This window comes from Sceloporus occidentalis, unplaced genomic scaffold (genome assembly GCF_023333645.1).
Source record: "Sceloporus occidentalis isolate IW3139 unplaced genomic scaffold, rSceOcc1.0.p SCAF_114, whole genome shotgun sequence".
In the NCBI taxonomy this organism is placed as follows: Eukaryota; Metazoa; Chordata; class Lepidosauria; order Squamata; family Phrynosomatidae; genus Sceloporus; species Sceloporus occidentalis.
In genome coordinates, this window is record NW_028317094.1 from 1,229,741 (window position 1) to 1,250,249 (window position 20,509).

Here is a 20,509-nt window from a genome sequence, read left to right on the forward strand (position 1 = left end):
AATCGTTGAAAGGGAATCCTATTACAAAGGAAGGCCACTTCTGCTACAATGTGGTTGAGATCACACATAAGTGGGACCATCGTTCTTCAAAAGGCAGAGGAAGAGTCACCCCGCAACCTTCTACATTGATCAGTGAGCTTTTCCATAAACTAAAAATCCCAAAATCGAGACCACCAATCAGTCATATTGACCTTTCCAGTTTTCCCAGCCCTGGCAATTTCAATCCTGGCCAATGCCAACAAAAATGCAACAATGTCTTTATTGTGCAATGTCTTGTTTTCATAAATACACACTGAAAGCAATAAAAGTTCTGGAGAAGGGACAATCTTTTGATCACTCATTTCTGAAACTAAGTTAACTACTGAGTGCCAAAATGCAAATACACTTGGACAACCGTACCACATGCGCAGGAAGGTACCTCTAGTATTACATCCTCTCAAACAGCTTGAGGTGGGGTTCTTAGTAATGTGTGCAAGTTGTATGGTGTGAGGTACCATCTATGCACAACTTTAAGAATGCTTTCTTTCAATGCTGTTTAACATCTACATGAAACCGCTGCGAGAGATCATCCAGAGGCATGGGGCAGGTGCTATCAGTATCCTCATGACACCCAGAGATATCTCAGCGTCAACTAAGGGAGGCATCTCCCCTCTGAATGAATGTCTTGGGGCAGTAATGGGGTGGATGGGGAAAAACATACTGAAACTGAATCCAGATAAAACGGAGGTGCTGATTGTTGGGGGTCCTAATCCAGGTATGGAGGTTTTCCAACCGGTCCTGGAAGCGGTCGCACTTCCCCTAAAGGACTATGTCTGCAGTTTGGGGGTGCTCCTGAATCTTTAGCTCCAGATGTCAGCTCAGATAGATGCGACAGCAAGGAGTGCCTGTTATCAGCTTTGGTTGATACGCCAACTGTGCCTCTTTCTGGAACCTGAGGACATGGAAACTATGATGCATGCGCTGGTAACCTCATGTCTTGACTTCTGCAATGACTTTACATAGGGCTACCCTTGCACTTAGTCCGGAAATGTCAACCAATCCAAAATATGGCAGCAAGAGTGGTCAATGGAATATCTAGAGGTGTCCATATCAGACCTATAATGGCTGCTCATTAATTTCCTGGGACACTACAAGGTCTTGGTTATAACCTTTAAAGCCCTCCATGGCTTGGGTCCATCTTACTTACGGGATACCCTTCTCCCATACAATCTGCCCCACACTTTGAGGTCCTCTAGTAAAAACTTACTGCAGCCAGCAATAACAAGGCTCCCTGCAGTTACACAAAGGACCTTCTCCCAAGTTATGGAACAGCCTCCAGAAGAGATCCGATATATCACCAGTCTTTAAGGCTTTAAAAAGCTCATCAAGACTTGTCTCAATTCTTAATTGAATTGTTCAGCAACTGCTCTAACTGCTTCTGCCCTATTTTTAATAATTGTTTTCATAATTGTTTAAGAATTTAATTGTATTTTATTGTGGATGGGAGGAATTGGGAGGGTTTGGGACCCAACAATGACAAGTTGTTATTGTGTTTTACCAGTGCTTTTACTGTTAGCCGCTTTGATCTGTTTTTAGAAGCCTTTAGAAGCCTTTGAGGCACCCTGGTCACGTGTGAGGGTTGCATGGTAGGCGGAGTGCCCACACAGATGGCAACCCTTGCAAGTGATGAGGGTGCCACAACTGCAGCGCACCCACCAGACACGGCGCATAACGGTGATGTTGCAGATGTGCCACCTCCAAACGGGGCGGCGCAACTGCAACGTACCTGTGCCATCACTGGCTCTTTGGGGTGGTAGAAGTGCACCTCAAAAAGGAGCCGCTTCTGTGCGCTCCATTTTTGCTCTGCAACAGTGCTGCTCAATTTGGTTGTTGCGGCACTTTTGCAGAGGAAAGAGTGGCGCCAAGTCGTTTTGAATTTATGGTGACCCTAAGGCAGACCTATCACAGGGTTTCCTTGGCAAATGTCTTCAGAATAGTTTTCCCATTGCCTTTCGCTGAGGCTGAGAGAGTGTGACTTGCCCAAAGTCCCCCAATGGTCTTCCATGGCAGAGCTGGGATTCCAAATCTGAATTACAGAGTCATCGTCCAGCTATGCTCAAACCACTATGCCACACTGGCTCCTATATTATGGACACCATTTCACTGGGCCATTTCATTTCATGGACTTGACCCAGCTTTCTCATCCACGGAGGTCATTTTGCAAGCCCCCTTCTCCTCCATTTCCAGGCCCAGCTCCTTCTGAATGCCCTCCAACTCTCCCAGTTTGGCAGCCCCCCCCCCCGGTTCATTCTTTACCCTCCCACTTTTTCAGCTGCTCTTCAAAGGCCACAATTTCCTCCTCCTGCTGCCATTTCTCCCCTTCTTTTGAGCTCACTGCCATTGCTGCAAACTGAGTCCAAAGGGGAAAAGGAGTCTGCCCTCCATGAAGACAGCCAGGGAGAAAGGAGAAGAGGGCCCCTTCCCAGATAGGGTTGCCATAACCCGGCAGCCCCCATGCCATTCACGGTTTCGGGGGGCCCCTCCCGGTCCCGGTCCGGTTTGGGCCCCCACCCGTGCCTTGTTCCCAGTTTGGGGGCCTGCTCCGGCCATTGCCGCTGCCGCTAATGCGGCTGCTGCGGCGCCAACCCACCTCCTCCTCTGGCTCCGCCTTCCTCCTCTTCCTCAGCGGCAGAAGCGCCGCTGCCACGGCGCCCCCACTAGGAGGGCGCAGGAGGAAGGGAAGCATGGCAGGCGCGCACGCGTGGAGGGAATCGGGGCAGGCGCACGCGTGCGGAGGAAAGCGGGGCAGGCGCATGCGCACGGAGAGAAGTGGGGCAGGCACTTCCCTCCGCCCGCGCGTGCGCGCCTGCCCCAATTCCCTCTGTGCGCGCGCGCCTGCCCTCCTTTCCTCTGCGCGCGCGCGTGCCTGCCCTCCTTTCCTCCCCGCGCCCGCCCTGCTTCCCTTCCTCCCGCGCCAGCCATCATGAGGATGAGGAGGAGGAGGGGGGAGAGGAGGAGGAGGAGGAAGGAGCTGGAAGAAGTGTGCCTGAAGGCCAGGGCAGAATTGGGCCAGAGGAGGAGGAGGAGGAGGAGGAGGAAAGCTGAGTCTCTGGCCATTAGGTCTGCCTTTGTATTTTGGGTTTTTTTAATTATATTTAAAAATATGAAATACTTATTTTATTTAATTTTTTTATTTTTTATTATTGCTTTTTATTTTTTATTTTATTAATTTTTATTATTGCTTGTTTTTGTTTTATTTTATTAATTTTTATTATTGCTTGTTTTTATTTTATTTTATTAATTTTATTATTGCTTGTTTTTATTTTATTTTATTAATTTTATTGCTTGTTTTTGTTTTATTTTATTAATTTTTATTATTGCTTGTTTTTGTTTTATTTTATTAATTTTTATTATTGCTTGTTTTTGTTTTATTACATTAATTTTTATTATTGCTTGTTTTTGTTTTATTACATTAATTTTTATTATTGCTTGATTTTTATTTTATTACATTAATTTTTATTATCAAATATATACACCTCTGCCTTGTTTTTTATTTATTTTTTCATTATTTTTTATTATTAAATATATGCAAGTTCATTTTTTGTGTATTTATGGTGCTTTGAATGCTAACAAGTCTGCCTTTCTTGGCCAATTATAGTGATGATGATGATGATGATGATGATGATGATGATGATGATGATGATGGTGATATTGATATCAACAAGCCTATGAGGCACGACCAATGTAACTTGCTTTGATTTTTACAAACTCATGTGCAGTGAAGAAAAACCACAATCCCTTGCCCAAGTACACACTTCTGAGAAGTAAAGTTGAACCCGAGGGCAAGTACATTTCTTCCATCTGTCTAAGAATAATGCCAAAATGTCCTCCATTTTGATCATGCCTAAAAACATGCATTTATATTAACATTTTTTTTAAAAAACTCAATTTTGGTGCGTCCTCCATTTTTATAAAAACGTGTCCTACATTTGAAAATGTTGCCCTACATTTGTCCCGGTTTGGAGGTCCTCACTTATGGCAACCCTATTCCCAGAGGCTCAGGCAAAAGCAAAAGGCTGTATCCTCTCCTAGTTTGCTTCTCCTTCCTGAGAAACAACCTTGTAATCTTGATCATACTCTGAGATTCCTTGGTTTCTCTGGGATTCCCCCTCCCCCCCCAAAAAATCTCATGGCCCCACAGAGTCTCCCAAGAAAGGAGAGGACTAGACACACAAAGAGACACACTTCCTTCCTTTTGACCCAAGGAGCCTGGCCTCCTTCTCTCTCTGGAGCCTCAGGAGAGAAAGCGATACCTCTGTTCAACTGGGGCCTCAGAGAAGGTTCTGGAACATTCTCCATAGTCACAAACAGCACAAAATGGCCCCAGAACACAAAATGGCTGCCTCTGCCTGAGCTCTTGGCAGTTGGCAGTTTGAGGCCTTCAGAGGAGAGAGAGAGAGAGACTGAGGGAAGAGTGGAAGGGGGTCCTGGAGGGAGGGGGCCTTGGGAGATATTGTCAGAACCTGTTATTGAGATCAGTTATAATGTTGTATATATTCAGTTCCTATATAATCACTTCATGTATGTCTTGAGATATCTGATCTATATTGTTCTCTTAGCTAAGATGTTGGGGGGGGGGGGTGGAGGGTATATGGGAAGAATATTAAAGTTGGTGTTAGTTTCTAAGTGGGGCCCTATTAACTGCTTTGGAAGTTGTTTTAGATAACTAGCTGGCAATGTTGCAAATGTCTTGAGTGAGGCTGGGTTGTGATGGGGACCTGGCTAAGTGTATGTGGGGTGGGGAAATAGCAGAGGGGGCATTTTTGTATGTACAACGCTGTGTAAATTTACAGCGCTTTATAAATAAAGGTTAATAATAATAATAATTTTAAAAGTGTACATTTTCCTCTGAAGCCTCAGACTCTGCAAAAAAGTGTTACAGATCACTACTGCAATGCTCTTACAATAGACTTTCTACTTTTGGTATACGTTTGGTTGTGAGCCATTGATCAGAGGATTCCAAACCTCACAGATATAGAGCCTTCCTGAGATATTCGGTGTTTGCTTCCTAAGAAAGGGTTTTTTGGCCTCATAAGGATTTGGGTCAAAAGAGGAGGGGTCTCTAATAGGAGGGCCACTAAGACGACGATTGTCCCCCAAACTACCCCAAAAGTAGCTCCTTTGGGAGGTTTTAAAATCAAGTGAATGTTCATGAACTCAAAAGATATAACCTTATAACTGATCTTAATAATAGGTTCTGACACTTAGTGAGACATCAGAGAGTAGTAGTAGCCTTGTCTCTTGCCAATGGGGTTTACAGTGCATTCCCTGGACTGGATCTCCCAGCATCCAAAGGGGCAGAGAGAGGAGGGTCCTGCCCTGCATAGGGCTGCCACTTCATGGGTCTTAGGTTCTGGGAATGTGTGACTTTGGCCAGTGTCCGTGTGGCTGGGGCTCCAGGGTCCCTCAGTCCCTCCTGCCTTCTTCCATATTAACTGCAGGAGGAGCCTGTGAGGGTGGGGCAGGGGGCGGGGCCTTCCAGCTCCTTTGTCCTCATTGGCCAGACTGAAGAAGGGGAGGAGCTTCTGCCTCTCTATTTAGCTCTGTGCGCAGAAGAGTGAATGAGGAGCAGAGAGTGAGAAAGGGACAGAGAGAGAGATACAGACAAGGAGGGAAGGAAGGAGTGAGGGAGTGGAGAGGGAGCAGAGGGACAAGGCCTGGAAGCGGTAGGCTTCACTGCTGTGCTGAGGCCTCCAACTGCCAAGCGCTGAGTTGGAGGTGGCCACTTTGTGTTCTGGTGGCCATTTTGTGCTGCCTGTGACTGTGGGGAATATTGTTCCAGAACCTTCTCTGAGGCTTCAGTTGAACAGAGGCTTCTCTTTCTCTCCTGAGGCTCCAGAGTCAGAAGGAGGCCAGGTTCCTTGGGCCAAAAGGAAGGAAGTGTGTCCCTTTGTGTGTCTTTTGTGTCTCTTTTCTGAGAGGGTTTTCTTACACAGCTCTGCTCCTTCTGGGGAACATGGGTTTTAAAAGGGATCAGAAATGGGGAGGATAGTTTTAATACAAGTCTTATTATTATTATTCACAAACATTGGGCTTTGGCTTCTAAGAGGAGGATAGTCCCTTAAAAAGGCCAAAAGTGGCTCCTTTGGGAGGTTTTAAAAGTCTCCCCAGTTTCCTTATTAATAGATTTTCAGACAAGAAGGAAGGAGACAGACCAGAATAACTCAGATTACCAAGAATGAAACAAGACATGGGTACTTCTGCCCTTTTACAACCATCTCAGGCTGTATCTGCACTGAAGAAATAATCCAGTTTGAAACCACTTTAACTCTCCTGGCTCCATTTTGTGGAATCCTGGGATTTGTAGTTTGTTGTGACACTAGAGCTCTCTGGCAGAGAATGTAAAATCCCAGGATTCCATAGCACTGAGTGGTTAAACCAGTGTCAAAATGCCTTATTTATATAGTGCGGATGCAGCCTTCTTGGGAAAAGGGCTGATGCTGGGGAAAAGCACTGGAGGTTTCAGCAGATGATTTATTTATTTGTGATGCCCTCATTTCACATCTATCTACGGGGACATAACCAGGGCCCTCTCCAATTCCCCATCCCCTAATCTCCAACCACCCTAAGAAGGCATGGAGTATCTGTTGTGTAGGGGAGCTGCAGTGAATCTATGCTAGGTCCAGGGGGCTTTGTTTGGTGCAGAGGGAGGAAGGGGATGCCCACCTCTGCATCAGCCCAAAAGAGGCATGTGTCACCTGCGTTTGTCACCAGCAGGATGCTGTTCTCTGTGTCTTTGAGTGCTGCAGGGTTTCTTGCCAAGCCAATCCTAACCCTGGCCCCTTTTCTCAGGAACTCCATCTCGGCCTCTTTGGACACGGCTTTGGGGCCTCTCTTGCTGAAAGTGACCAAGTGCAGGGCCACCAGGACCCCTTGACCACCTGATGGCCAACACAGAGGCCAAGCGGAGGGAGTTGGGCTCCAACAGAAAGAGGCTGCCGAAGTACAACAGCTCTTTGGTGAGTCACTATCCTATTAGCTTCATCTGTGTCACTTCTGGGTCAATTTATGAAAGGAAGCAAATCATATACTGTCCAAGTTTGGCAGAGACAGTCCTGGTTAATCCTCTGTCACCTCACTTATTCAGGGGCTTTTAAAAATGTCCCAGTTGGTCTATCCTCCTCCCACTTTCCCCTTTCTCAACTCACTTCAGTTCCTGAGTGCAATTGAGTTTGCAGCCTATCAGCTCAAAAGTGGGGAGAGGAGAGGAAAGAAGGAAACTGGATATGGCCCTTTGCAGGAGGCTGAAGCAAAAGGAAACTGCTGTGTCTTTCCTAGCTTGTGTGATCTTCCTCATAAACAACTTTGGCCATCTTCACTGCCTTCTGGGTTGCTTGTCCACATGTGTCTTGCTTTTCCCATCAATGAAATGTTGGGGGCTATGGGAGAATGTCTCTGGATATAAATTGGGGTTGGGCCCAGTGACCCTCAACCCCAGAGTGCTCCCCAGAACTGCTTTATAAAAATTCTTTGGTGGCTAAATGTACTCTATGTGTTGGGATAGTCAGTATCCTAATCCATCATCAATATCCCAGCCATGGCCTAAATTATATTGTTTATTATATTGTATATTATATTGAAAAGATTTGAGACAAACTGGATCTCAAAGGCAGTAGCTTTTTTCTTGCTGACAGCATTTAAAGTTTATTTCCTAGACTGAATTCTAAAGGGATCAAATAATATTTGGATGCACCATGTGCTTTCCTCCCCTTTTGCTTAGTCACTCTCTGGATGAGGGCTATTTTCTGTTGCAGGTGACCTTTGCGGATGTGGCAGTATATTTCACCGAGGACGAATGGAAACTTTTGACGAAGAAGCAGAGACTTATGTACAGTTCTGTAATGATGGAAAATTATGAGAATGTGGCCTCTGTGGGTAAGGAACCGGAATCCACTAGCATTATAAAATCATAGAGTTGGAATAGACCACAAGGGCCATCAGGTTCAACCCTCTTCTGCCATGCAGGAATACACATTCCAAGCCCCATCCAGCCTTGGTTTAAAGACCTCCAAAGAAGAGAACTCCACCAAACTCTAAGGAAGTATATTCCACTGTCGAAGAGCTCTTACTGTCCCAAAGTTCCTCCTAATGTTTAGGTGGAACCTCTTTCTTTGTCGTTTGCATCCATTGTGGTGTCTCTTTTTCTCTGTAGCAGCAAAAAGCAAGCTTGCTCCATCCTCAATACAACCCTTTCCAATATTTAAACATGGATATCATATCCGCTGTTAATTTTCTTTTCTCCAGGGTAAACATACCCAGCTCTCTAAGCCGCTCCTCATAGGGCTTGATGGTTTCCAGATCCTTCACCATTTTGGTTGCCCTCCCCTGGGCATGTTCCAACCTGTCAACATCCTTTTTGAATTTCGGAGGCCAGAACTGGACACAGGATTATTCCAAGTAAGGCCTGACCAAAGCAGAATAGAGCAGCACTATTACTTCCCTTGATCTAGAAACTATCCTTGTATTGATGCAGCCTAGAATCACATTGGCCTTTTTAGCTGCCGCATCACACTGTTGGTCCAAGTTCAACTTGTGGTCTACTAGGAGTCCTAGATCCCTTTGAAGCGTAGTTTAATTGTGATAGCAACATCCTGTAGAATATTTGAATTTGTAGTTTAGTGAGGCACTATTGCTCTCCACTTTATAAGGATTCCAAATACTGCATTATAAACTGCCAATTGTGAGAAGCAGGTTCTGTGGTTCATCCACAATGGTATTGCGGTTTAGGGGGGATTGTTAGTAGTTTAAATGCTAGTAGTTTTAAGTAGTTGGTAAGGATATTGGGGCCTAGAATGGCTTTGGGGAAGGGAAGCAGTTGTGGAGGCTATTAACTGCCTGGTCTGTGAACTCTGGGTGGCAGACATGCCCCAGGAGGGAGAGGCGCATGTGAACGGTGGAAGGAGAAGGCAAGAGGTACCTTGGCAGCCGGGCTGGTTAGGGGCTGAAAGGGAGGAAAAGGGAGGAGTGTGAAGATAGTTAATGACGGAGGGAAAAGGTTTAGACACTTCAGAGACAGCTTAGACTTATTAATGGATCCTTCTGCCTGAGTTTCTCAATAAACCTTTTGGTGGAAGCAAAGGACTTTTTAATTCTGAAACTAAGTTCCGCCCCCAGATATCTCACCAATGCTAGGATTTTGTAGGAAGACAGCATGGAGATTACTAGTAATGCATTTCTCATTGAAATGGTAGCACATCTCTGAGTATGTTTCCTTTTTTGGCCCTCTTCCAGCCTTTTGAGGTTCTGCTTCACTTCCCCAAAGGGATGCAATGGGATACTGAGGCACAAAACTTTATTCCTATTTTAAGGCAATACAATGTGTGGTTGCCCCTGAGATCCCCAGGGGGCCAATGTGACGCCCCCAATCCCCAACAGTAGCCCATCCCTGTCTTAGAGATGTCTTAATACTGCTCCCTGGTGCTTTATCCTCACCAAAACAGAAGTCCAGGTCCCAGCCCCCTTGCTTTGCCTTTCCCAATGAGTAATTTGTATATGGATTATCCTGCCTTTCTCAACAAATGAGCTTCAAAGTGTCCCTTTTATGTATCACATAAATAGGTGTGTGTCTATGATCGAGCGAAGGAGCGAATGTGAAAAACAGAAAGGCAGGAAAGAGATGGTGAAGGTGAAATACTGAAGCAGTGCAGATGGGCAAGAGGAAAGGTTGGAGAGTGGAGGGAAAAAGGGAAAGGGATCAGGCTTAAGAGGGGGATGAAATGCACAGATATAGGATGGGGGACACCTGGCTGAATGAAACTACGTGTGAAAGGGATCTGGTAGTCCAAGTAAACCACAAGTTGAACATGAGTCAACAGTGTGATGCGGCAGCTAACAAGGCCAATGCGATTTTAGGTTGCATCAATAGAAGTATAGTGTCAGGATCAAGGGAAGTAATAGTGCCATGGTATTCTGCTTTGGTCAGGCCTCACCTGGAATATTGTATCCAGTTCTAGGCACCACAGTGCAAAAAGGATGTGGAGAAACTGGAGCATCTCCAAAGGAGGGCGACTAAAATGGTGCAGGATTTGGAAACTATGAGGAACGACTTGGGTAACTAGAGATGTTTAGCCTGGAGAAGAGAAGGTTAAGGGGTAATATGATAGCCCTGTTTAAATATTTGAAGGAATGTCAAGCTTGTTTTCTGCTGCTCCAGAGACTAGAACACGGAACAATGGATGCAAACTGCAGTAAAAGAGATTCCACTTAAACATTAGAAGGAACTTCCTAACAGTAAGGTCTGTTCGACAATGGAACAAACTCCCTCTGAGATTTTGGTGGAGTCTCCTTTCTTAGAGATCTTCAAACAGAGGCTGTATGGCCATCTGTCAGGGATGCTTTGATTCCTACATGGCAGAATGGGGTTGGACTGGACGGTCCTTGTAGTCTCTTCCATCTCTATGATTCTAGGCCTATGGGAGCCAGGAGGGGAAGGCAGGAGCAAAGCCAGGATCGCCTAGCTCTGTGCGGAGAGAAAGGGACCTCTGGGAAGGGCCAGGAGAGGGGCCTTGGGGATTGGGAGGCAGCCACCAACCTCACAGATTATACTGATAATAATAATAATAAGTTTTATTTGTATTTACCTGTCTCTCTCAATGGAGCGAGGCGGAATTACAACCGTAAAATAGCCACAAAACAACAATAGCATCCAATTTACACACAGTAAAACAACAAAACGCTTAAAACTCAATTTGGGACAAATAAAAACATCATTTAAAATGCACCGTTGTGATCAGATGTGGAATTTTTCCTTAAGTTCTTTACAAGAGGTCAGCTGGGTAAGCCTGCCGGAAGGGATCCGTCTTAAGTCCTTTCTTGAAAGCATCCAAGGTGGTGTTAAGACGGATCTCCTCCGGCAAGTTGTTCCATAACTTGGAATTGCTTTAGCATGTTTCTTGGGTGGGGAAAGAATTGTCTGAAACTGAATTAAATGAAATGGGTGCTTGGTGGAAATACTTCAGCCAAAAAGGATTATCACACCGGCTCTCAGGTCCTTCTTGGCTCTGAATTCTGGTCTGAATTCTGGTCCCATTCAAAGCCAATGTATAGCACAGTCTGAAGGTGACACTCCCAGGGTTCAATAATAACACAGCCAGAACAGAAGCAAATCTCCAGATATAGGCATTGGCAATGCATTAACCACTTTCCACACTTAAAAATAACTCACAGACCCAGTTGATTTCCTCCAAGTCCTTGGAGGTTCTTTAGCTTGAGTTGCAATAGAAAACAAATATGTACCAGCTCTCCTCTCTGACTTTCATCAACTTCACAATCTCTTGTACACACAACTCCAACCCACATCAATCCACATGTGAGCTGTATACTGTATTGGTTGTGAGTCATCTCCTGGTGCCACACAGCATGAAGCTTCCTCTGCAGTTAGCTTGCATCATGCCATGTGCTCTGACTCAAGACTCTATGGCAGTCTCACAGGAAATGATGCCACTTTTCAATCAAAGCATTTTTACATATATATATTGGAATATTTTTCAACTGGCTGACTATCTGCTTCTACTGATTTCCTCATGACAGTTCCTCTTCAATTTCTTCTTTGGTAGCTCTGAGTAAGGATACAGTCATTATATCGATTTGGGGCATCCAGAACAGGGTCATGCTCAGGTCACTCACACCAACATTATTAATTTAATCTCAAATAGGGAGGGATAAACGTGGGGCTAAATCTTGGCGTAACCCTTTCCTCTCTTAACACTGAGATTCAGTCTTGTCTGTCATTGTCCTCCTTTACAGAAGAATTTGTCACTCACGAGAATGTCCACACAAGAAAGAAGTCACATAAGTGCCAGCATTGTGCGAAATATTTTTCTTCAAAGGCACACCTAGTGAGACATCAGAGAGTCCACACAGGAGAGAAGCCATACAAATGCCAGCATTGTGGGAAATGTTTTTCTCAGAAGTCAGACCTATTGGCACATCAGAGAGTCCACACAGGAGAGAAGCCATACAAATGCCAGCGTTGTTGGAAATGTTTTTCTTCAAAGTCATACCTATTAGCACATCAGAGAGTCCATACAGGAGAGAAGCCATACAAATGCCAGCGTTGTTGGAAATGTTTTTCTTCAAAGTCATACCTATTGGCACATCAGAGAATCCACACAGGAGAGAAGCCATACAAATGCCAGCATTGTGGGAAATGTTTTTCTTCCAAGTCAAACCTAGTGACACATCAGAGAGTCCACACAGGAGAGAAGCCACACAAATGCCAGCATTGTGGGAAATGTTTTTCTTCAAAGTCAAACCTAGAAAGACATCAGAGAGTCCACACAGGAGAGAAGCCACACAAATGCCAGCATTGTGGGAAATGTTTTTCTGTGAAGTCAGACCTAGTGAGACATCAGAGAGTCCACACAGGAGAGAAGCCACACAAATGCCAGCATTGTGGGAAATGTTTTTCTTCCAAGTCATACCTTGTGACACATCAGAGAGTCCACACAGGAGAGAAGCCACACAAATTCCAGAAATGAACTAAGATTAAATATATCAAGAAGCAAAACAAAGAATATATTTTAAATCTTGTGGTGATAAGAAAAAGCCCTTGTGATTCCGTGTGTTAGGTTTGTGTGTCCATATGCCTGTTTATGTTTTTCAATTATATTTTGTTATTTTAATTGCCTTTATTATAGATTATTGCTTTCGTTTATAAATTTGAGTGGGGATCATGGTGGTGGAATAGGTTAGTTAAACAGAGGGGTGGGATTGGCTGCAGCTGGTTAGAATAGTTATGGGAATGATAGCATTTGGAATTTGTTCGATGTTGGCTGAAGAAAGTTGGGGACAGGTATTAACAGAAAGGGCTAGTTTGTGGGAATGCAAAGGGGGGCTTGTTATCTGTGGGACATAGACTGTGGGAATTGGAGGTGGGGGCCAGGTTTGGACGAGTGTGATGTTTTAGGTTTTGGGGTTTTACGTTTGCTTTGGGGAGGGCAGCTCTGACTTAAACACTGCATTTCTGATTATGTGTTTGAAATAAAGTTTTTGTTGTTTCAACACACTGGACTCATTGGTGTACAGAAATTCTGCATTTGCACAAAATGTACCCTTTCTTCTCGCCTCAGCCCTCAGCTCCATTCCCAGACATAAAAACAGAGGCAAACACACATATATACTCAGAGAGACAGAGGTATATGTACAAAGCAGAGCCTTCCCAGTCTTTCCCTCCTGAGTCCAGCTCTGCAGCTTGGGCTCCATTCCGGAAGGAAGGAAAAAAGGCCGTAGTCCTTCCCTTCTTCTAAAGGCCGCCAGCGGAATAAGCAGCGGCAGCAGCAGCAGCAAAGGCCTTATGATCCCTGTGCATGCTGAAGAGGGTCCTTGGGGGCATCTGCGCATGCAGACTCTCATCCCCTGAAGCTGCTCTGAGGGCGGGAAGTGGGGAGAGCCCTCATTCATTTGGGGGAATCTCATGGTTCTGGGATCACGCTGAAAGGGCCTTGGACCCCCTTGAAGTGATGTATGTTAAAAGAGGAGAAGGAAGGAATAAAGGAATGAAAGTGCCAAGGGAAGAGAAGCATAACGGGACTGCTGAAGTCGGGGGGTGGGGGGTGGGGGGTTGTGGGTTGGATCTGGGACCTGTTTCAGGCACCTTCCTCCCAGAACCCATTATTAGAGCCTTCGACAGCTCACTATGATACTTTAAACAACTATTTCACAGATAATATCTCTCAGATAAGAGCCAAATTGGACATCAGCATTATTGCAGAGGCTGTAAGTGAGGTGTCCATGAGTAAGATCATACTGGATCAATTTGAATCTGAGTACTGAGAGTGTGGACAAGCTCCTTGGAAGTGTGAAGAGGAGAACTTGCCCTCCCGACCCTTGCCCTTTTTATATCACCTGAGATATATCATAGATGCATCTCTTAGTTAGGGCTATTTTCCATCTTGCTTAAAAGAAGTGGTGCTACGGCCCTTTATGGAAAAGTCCTCCCTAGATCCCTTGGACATGAACAATTACAGACCAGTCTCCCATTTCTAAACAATATGATTGAGAGGGCAGTTGCTCTTCATCTCCAAGCGGTCTTGGATGAAACAGATTATCTGGACCCATTTCAAACTGGCCTCAGGATGGGATACGGAGTCGAAACTGTTATGGTTGCCTTAGTAAATGATCTTTGCTTCAAGGGGGGATGTAACTTACCAAACTTTAAGCTGTATTATTATGCAGCTTGTCTCAAATGACTAGAAGAATGATTCAAATTAGAAAACAATAATTTATTGAATATAGAAAAAGCTAACCTGAATCTTGGTATACATGCATATATGTGGTATACAAAACCAAAAGATGATAATACTTTTAACCATCATGTTATAAGAAGATCATTGCTTAAAGTATGGTATAAAATGAGACATCTATTTTGGGTGTCATTGCAAGAAGCCTGTTACAATCGAACAAAGGACAAAGATACTCCATGGCTAAGATATGGAGATTTATAAACAAAACACCAGAAGGAAAATACAATATGAAATCTATGGAAGAACTTAATGAAAGAGGAAACATGAAGGATTGGTTTTTATACAACCAATTAAACAATCGTTTTAAGGCAGACAATAAATCTCCTGGGTTAACGATGGATAACAATGAAATAGATAAAATTATGATGGACAAAAAAGGTAAACACATATCCAAATATTATAAACTATTCAAAGAAAGAGATCTAGAAGATGAAATTATTAAACACAGCATGGTAAGATGGGCACGTCATATAAATAAAACTATAACTATAGAGGAATGGGGAAAATCATGGAAAGGACCAAATAAATTCACTCTGTGCCTAAACTATAAAGAAAATGATATCAAAATGTTATACAGGTGGTATCTAACCCCCCCAAAAACCCACCAGATATACAAAACTGTCAATACTAAGTGATGGAAATGCGGGGAACCCGAGGGAAGCTTCTTTCATATTGGTGGACATGCATTAAAGCTAAAGGATTCTGGCAAAGGATTCATGGAAACATCCAAAACATTCTTGATATAAATATTCCCTTTGAACCACATTTATTTTTACTAAACATGACACACAACATAAAGTCAGTAAAATACAATAGAATTGTTTTATATATGGTCTCATGTGCAAGGATCTTATTTGCTCAAGTTTGGAAATCTACAATTACTCCTTCTATCGAAGATTGGTTGATTAAGATATATGAAGCTAGACATATGGATATAGTATCTGCCTTACTAAGAGGGAAACCAAAAGAAGATTTAGAAATGGAATGGAGTTGTCTTAAAACATTTGAAGAAACGGATGATAACACTCCGTTAAATTAATAATGTTTGGTCGATATTTGGTAATTTAAATACTATCATGGGAATATCTCAGTGTAATAAACATTTTTGAAAGTCAAAAAAGGAAGACCCACATCATTGTTGTGGGGAGCGCCACACACCGAGTTATTATAGCCACATTCTGTGCTGCTCCTGGCCTTGCTGCAGGTGAGCCATTGACAGTTCGAGGGTGGCGACACGCTCCAACGCTGCAATGGTCAAAGGAAGTGTTTAGACTTTGCTTGTTGTTTCTTGCTCCCTTCACCCTTAAATGTAGGGGCCATTCAGACTACATTTTACCCTGGTTCCCAAACCGGTTTAAAAGTTGGAAGTACACACACGCGCTGATTATAACACAACTTGATCAGGGGCTTGCGCAAGAGATCCAGGGCAAATCCCCCCTAGCGTGGCTTTACTGAAAGTGGACTATTGACCCTTTCTTTTTGAAAACAACCGGCTCTTCCCTGCTGCCGGCAAATATGAACTCAGCCCCGGTCATGATCGGGTCAAGTTCAGGGGGTTGATTCCCCTGATTGAGGTCAAGGGTAGTAGGAACTTGTTTCCGGGGAGATTCAATATGGGGGAACCCGGATCTGCCCAGTTCTATCCAGGGCAAATGAGGGAGTGGGAATGGGGCCTTTGTGAAGGTGGAGGGACTGGCCTTCCTGGTGCTGGCCCTCCAGGTGAGCGATGCATTGGGCAAGGAGTCCCTCTCCTCATTGCCTGCAGCCTCTGGTTCCCCTGGAGGCAGGGACTCTTCTCCAGCATCACCTGGAACAATGGACCAGAACAATGGACAACAACAGACAAATAAGAGAAAACACAAGATTAGTATTAAACATATTGGAATTCTATGAAAAACACAACGAAAGAGAATTAGGCTTATTATTAGTAGATCTAGAAAAAGCATTTGACACAGTTTGTTGGGAGACACTTTTTGAAATTTTAGGGAAATTGGAATTAGGCACCAAGTGTATAGGATGGATTAGAGAAATATATAAAGACCAAAAAGCAAGAATTATGGTGAACGGCGAAAAATCCAATTTTATCAAAATTAACAGGGGTACACGACAGGGCTGTCCCCTCTCCCCGTTATTATTTATACTTACAATTGAAAGACTGATTAAAATGATCAAGAATAATGACCATATCCAAGGTTTAAAAATAAAAAAAACACGAATACAAAGTGCGGGCTTTCGCCGTTGACCTTGTAATTTTTTTAAATGACCCGTGTAAAAGCGCAATAGAATTAGTAAAAAAAGTTGAAGAATTTGGAGAAATAACAGGTTGTAAGCTAAATAAAGATAAATCCACGATATTAACTAAAAACATGTCTCCAGACAAAGAAAGGAAATTATCAGAAATGTTAAAGATTAAAATAGAAAAAAACACAAAATATTTAGGAATAACAATATCTAACAATCTGAATGAGCTATTCGACATTAACTATAAAAAAACATGGAACGAAATTAAATTGAAATTGGAGAAATGGAGAAAATAAAATTTATCATTCATGGGGAAAATAGCAGCAATAAAAATGATGGTTCTTCTGAAAATTTTATATCTATTCCAAACACTCCCAATCGTAATCAAAGACAATTTTTTCAAAATCTGGCAAAGAGATTTAAGTAATTTTATTTGGCAAAAAAAGAGACCTAGAATTAGATTAAAAACAATGCAAGACTCAATAGAGAGAGGTGGATTAGGCCTACCAAATTTAAAATTATATTTTGAGGCATGCAGTTTAATGTGGATCAAAGAATGGATTTTGCTAAAAGATGAAGAACTATTAGAGATCGAGGGTGACAAAGTAATATTTGGATGGCATGCTTATTTGGGATACGATAAAATAAAAGCAAATAAAGATTTTAATTTACATTACATTAGAAGGTCACTACTCAAAACATGGAATAAATATAAATTTAGAATTATGGCAAAATGTCCTACTTGGCTTTCCCCCCAGGAAGCTATTAAAAAATCAGAAACGAGACAAAAAACAGAATGGCTAACATATTCAAAACTATTTAAAAAAGACAAAAAGGAAAGTGTAGAATTCAAAACACAAAAGGAACTCTTTGAGGAAGGGATAGAATTAGATTGGTTTAGATACTGGCAGATAAGAGAAAGATTCAAAGTGGATTCCAAAATAGCAAATTTTGAGGCCGAATCTAATGAATTTGGGAAAATAATAGAAAAAGAAAACCCAAAATGGATATCAGAATTTTACAAATTATTGCTTAGTTGGCAGCAAGAAGAAGAAGAAGAAGTAATAAAAGAAAATATGATACAATGGGCAAAAAATATTGGTTATCCTCTAAATTTAGATAGATGGGAAGCGGTGTGGAAAAAGAGATTAAAATATTCGGCCTCACATAATTTGAGAGAAAGCTATTATAAAACCTATTTCCGGTGGTACATAACGCCAGAAAAGATATCCAAGATTTATAAATCAACAAACAATTTATGCTGGAAATGCCAAAAAGAACCTGGAACTTTATATCATTGCCTCTGGTCATGTAAATTAGTAAAGAATTTCTGGAAAAAGGTATACGAGACGATAAACCTGACTCTACTTTCCTATTAAATATGTGGGAAGAGGATGTAGACAGAAGACATGGGAAGGTTTTGTATTATCTAATATCAATGGCGAGATTGGCTCTAACGCAAAAATGGAAAGGGAAAAAGTTTCCAAGCAAAAAAGACTGGCTAATGAAAGTTTATGATGCAATAGAAATGGATAAAATGACACAATTGCTCAGAAATCAATCTCTAGAGGAAGTAAATGAAGAATGGGCGAAAGTTTTGGAAAGTTTGAACAAGGAATGGGGAAAGATAGCAACAATTAGCTTTTGTAAATAATAGTAATAAATAAAATAGTAGAGTACACATATCATTTCTAGTAGATTATAAGAGTTGGAGAGTTAAGACGAAACAAAAAATCTCGACGACCTAAAATAATAAAAGATATTAGATGGGTTTAAAATGAATTACGTATAGGATCAATAAATAGATAGCAGTAAGATCAAGAATAAGCGGAAAGGGAAGATTTAGAAATCATACTATCGCTGTGGATGGACCTTTGAAAGGAAAATAATAACGATATCATAAATCTGAAGTAAGTTCAAAAGGGTGGAAAACCAAAACAACTATACCCAATAGGATCAGAGAGAGAAGTCTGGTAAGAATGGGATGAGAGATGGTGGAAGAGTGGAAGAGGGAAGAGAATGAATGAATGAAGGTAAAGTAGGTGTTGGAAGGTGAGTGTATGTAGTAAAGATAGGAGAGAAGAGGAGTGGTGAAGGTAATTAGACGGGAGGAAGAGAAGAAGGGATCTAAGGAGAGGATGGAAGAAGTAGAAGGTAACAGTAGGAAGGAGTTCAACTAAAACAGAAGGAACAAGGAGGGATGTAACGGAAGACAAGAGGTAAATGGGAAACAAAAACACTAAAGAAAGAAGATAAGATACAACATCTAAACTTTATGGGCATAGAGAAAGACTCACTTCTCCAACACGTAAATATATATATGTATATATATCTGTACATGTATATCTCCCCCCTTGGGTTACGTAATCCTTTCTAGATCTCTGCTCTGTCCAATTTCCTCTTGATGTACAACTCGATATAAGGACTAGTGAGTCTGTACCGAGATACATTTGTTATTGTTGTTGTGTGTTTTTAATTTTCAATACAAAATTTAATAATAATAAAAAATAGAATCATATTGTACAGACAATCGCAGAGGAATAAGCACAACATTAAATCCAATAACAATAGTAAATGCAACATTGAAATGCCTATAGATCTATATTCTTGCATTTCCTCATGGTTTGTTGTTAACTTTCTGAAAGCTTAATTTTTAAAAATTTCTTCAAATATCCTTTATTTATGAGAAATTACAATCATTGATATCTACAGATCCTTTTCAAAAACAGATAATAAAACATACCCATCCTAAATTACTTCTGATATATACATTATGTACATCTTTGAATACTACTATATTATCTAATTCTACCTATCTCTTCCTAAGGCTAATTACCATTATCCTCCATTACCTCCTAAACTACATCCACTAGCTCCTATCTTTTTTCTTTTATGACTTTCCATAGAATCCTTTTCCTATTAATATGGAATCCTAAACTTCCTTTAATTACCCCTTTAGAGTGTTACCCCCCGGAACTAATTTCTCCTTCATATACTGTTCGCTTATACTTCAAGCCCCGTCTGTATTGTAACCGCTTTTTCTCTCTGTAAGTATTCCTTCCGAGGTTTCCATACTTGGTCAAATTTATTCAAGGTGCCTTTCCTGAGTAGTGTAGTCAGTTTGTCCATCTCTAAATAATCCATGACTTTCAGTCTCCATTCATCTATCCTCGGACTTTCCTCCACTTTCCAATATTTGGCGAATGATACTCTTGCCGCCACGATCAGAAAGAAAAGCAATTTTTCATTTTCTTTATCCAAATCTAAAGTGTCTGTCAAGTTTAAGAGATGCAGCTTTTTCTCTAATCTTAATTATTTTTCCAATCTCTTTATGTATCTTCCTCCAATATTTTTCTGAATTACTACAGCCCCACCAACAGAGTAAGTATGTTCCTACTTTTGTTTTGCATTTTCAACACATTTTTGATATTTTATATGGTGTTAAATACCACCTATACATTGTTTTGTATACATTTTCTTTTAACATTACACTTTGTGTATATTTAATTTTTGTCTGCCACAAATTTTCCCAATGTTCCAATTGAATCCGTTCCTTCAAATCTTGTGCCCATTTAATCATAAATTCCTTGACTGTTTCTTGTTCTAATTCATACTTTCTAATTAAATTGTATAATTTGGAAATTTGTTTTGTGGGGTCTTCTATTATTTTTTCTGATTCTCTCTCGACCGAACCAATTCCGCCTTAATATCCGTTAGAAATCTCTCCCTCAACTGTCTGTAGGTGAACCAGTTGCATGAGAGAGAAGCCTTCTTCAATCAACTCTTCCTGAGTTTTCATAACTCTCTCCCATTCTTGAAGTTTAGAGATATCCTTATATGCCACCCAGGGATTTTTTTTTCAATTCCTCTCTCTTAAATAGTGCCTCATTAGACGAGGTCCAAAGTGGTAATTGGGGACACCATCTATTCCTGTATTTATTCCAAATTCTTAAAAGGATTCTCCTGATTATGTGATTATTAAAATT

At 41.8% G+C, this 20,509-nt stretch overlaps 1 protein-coding gene across 1 annotated transcript; it reads left to right on the top strand.

Moving 5' to 3' along the window:
- Window positions 1-1,665: 1,665 nt before the first annotated feature.
- LOC149282452 (uncharacterized) lies at window positions 1,666-12,564 on the top strand. The gene is made up of 3 exons (XM_089498161.1): window positions 1,666-1,761; window positions 7,794-7,914; window positions 11,785-12,564. Exons 1-3 carry the CDS (start codon window positions 1,666-1,668, stop codon window positions 12,516-12,518), a joined length of 951 nt encoding a protein of 316 aa, XP_089354287.1. The 3' UTR covers window positions 12,519-12,564.
- The last annotated feature ends 7,945 nt before the right edge of the window (window positions 12,565-20,509 follow it).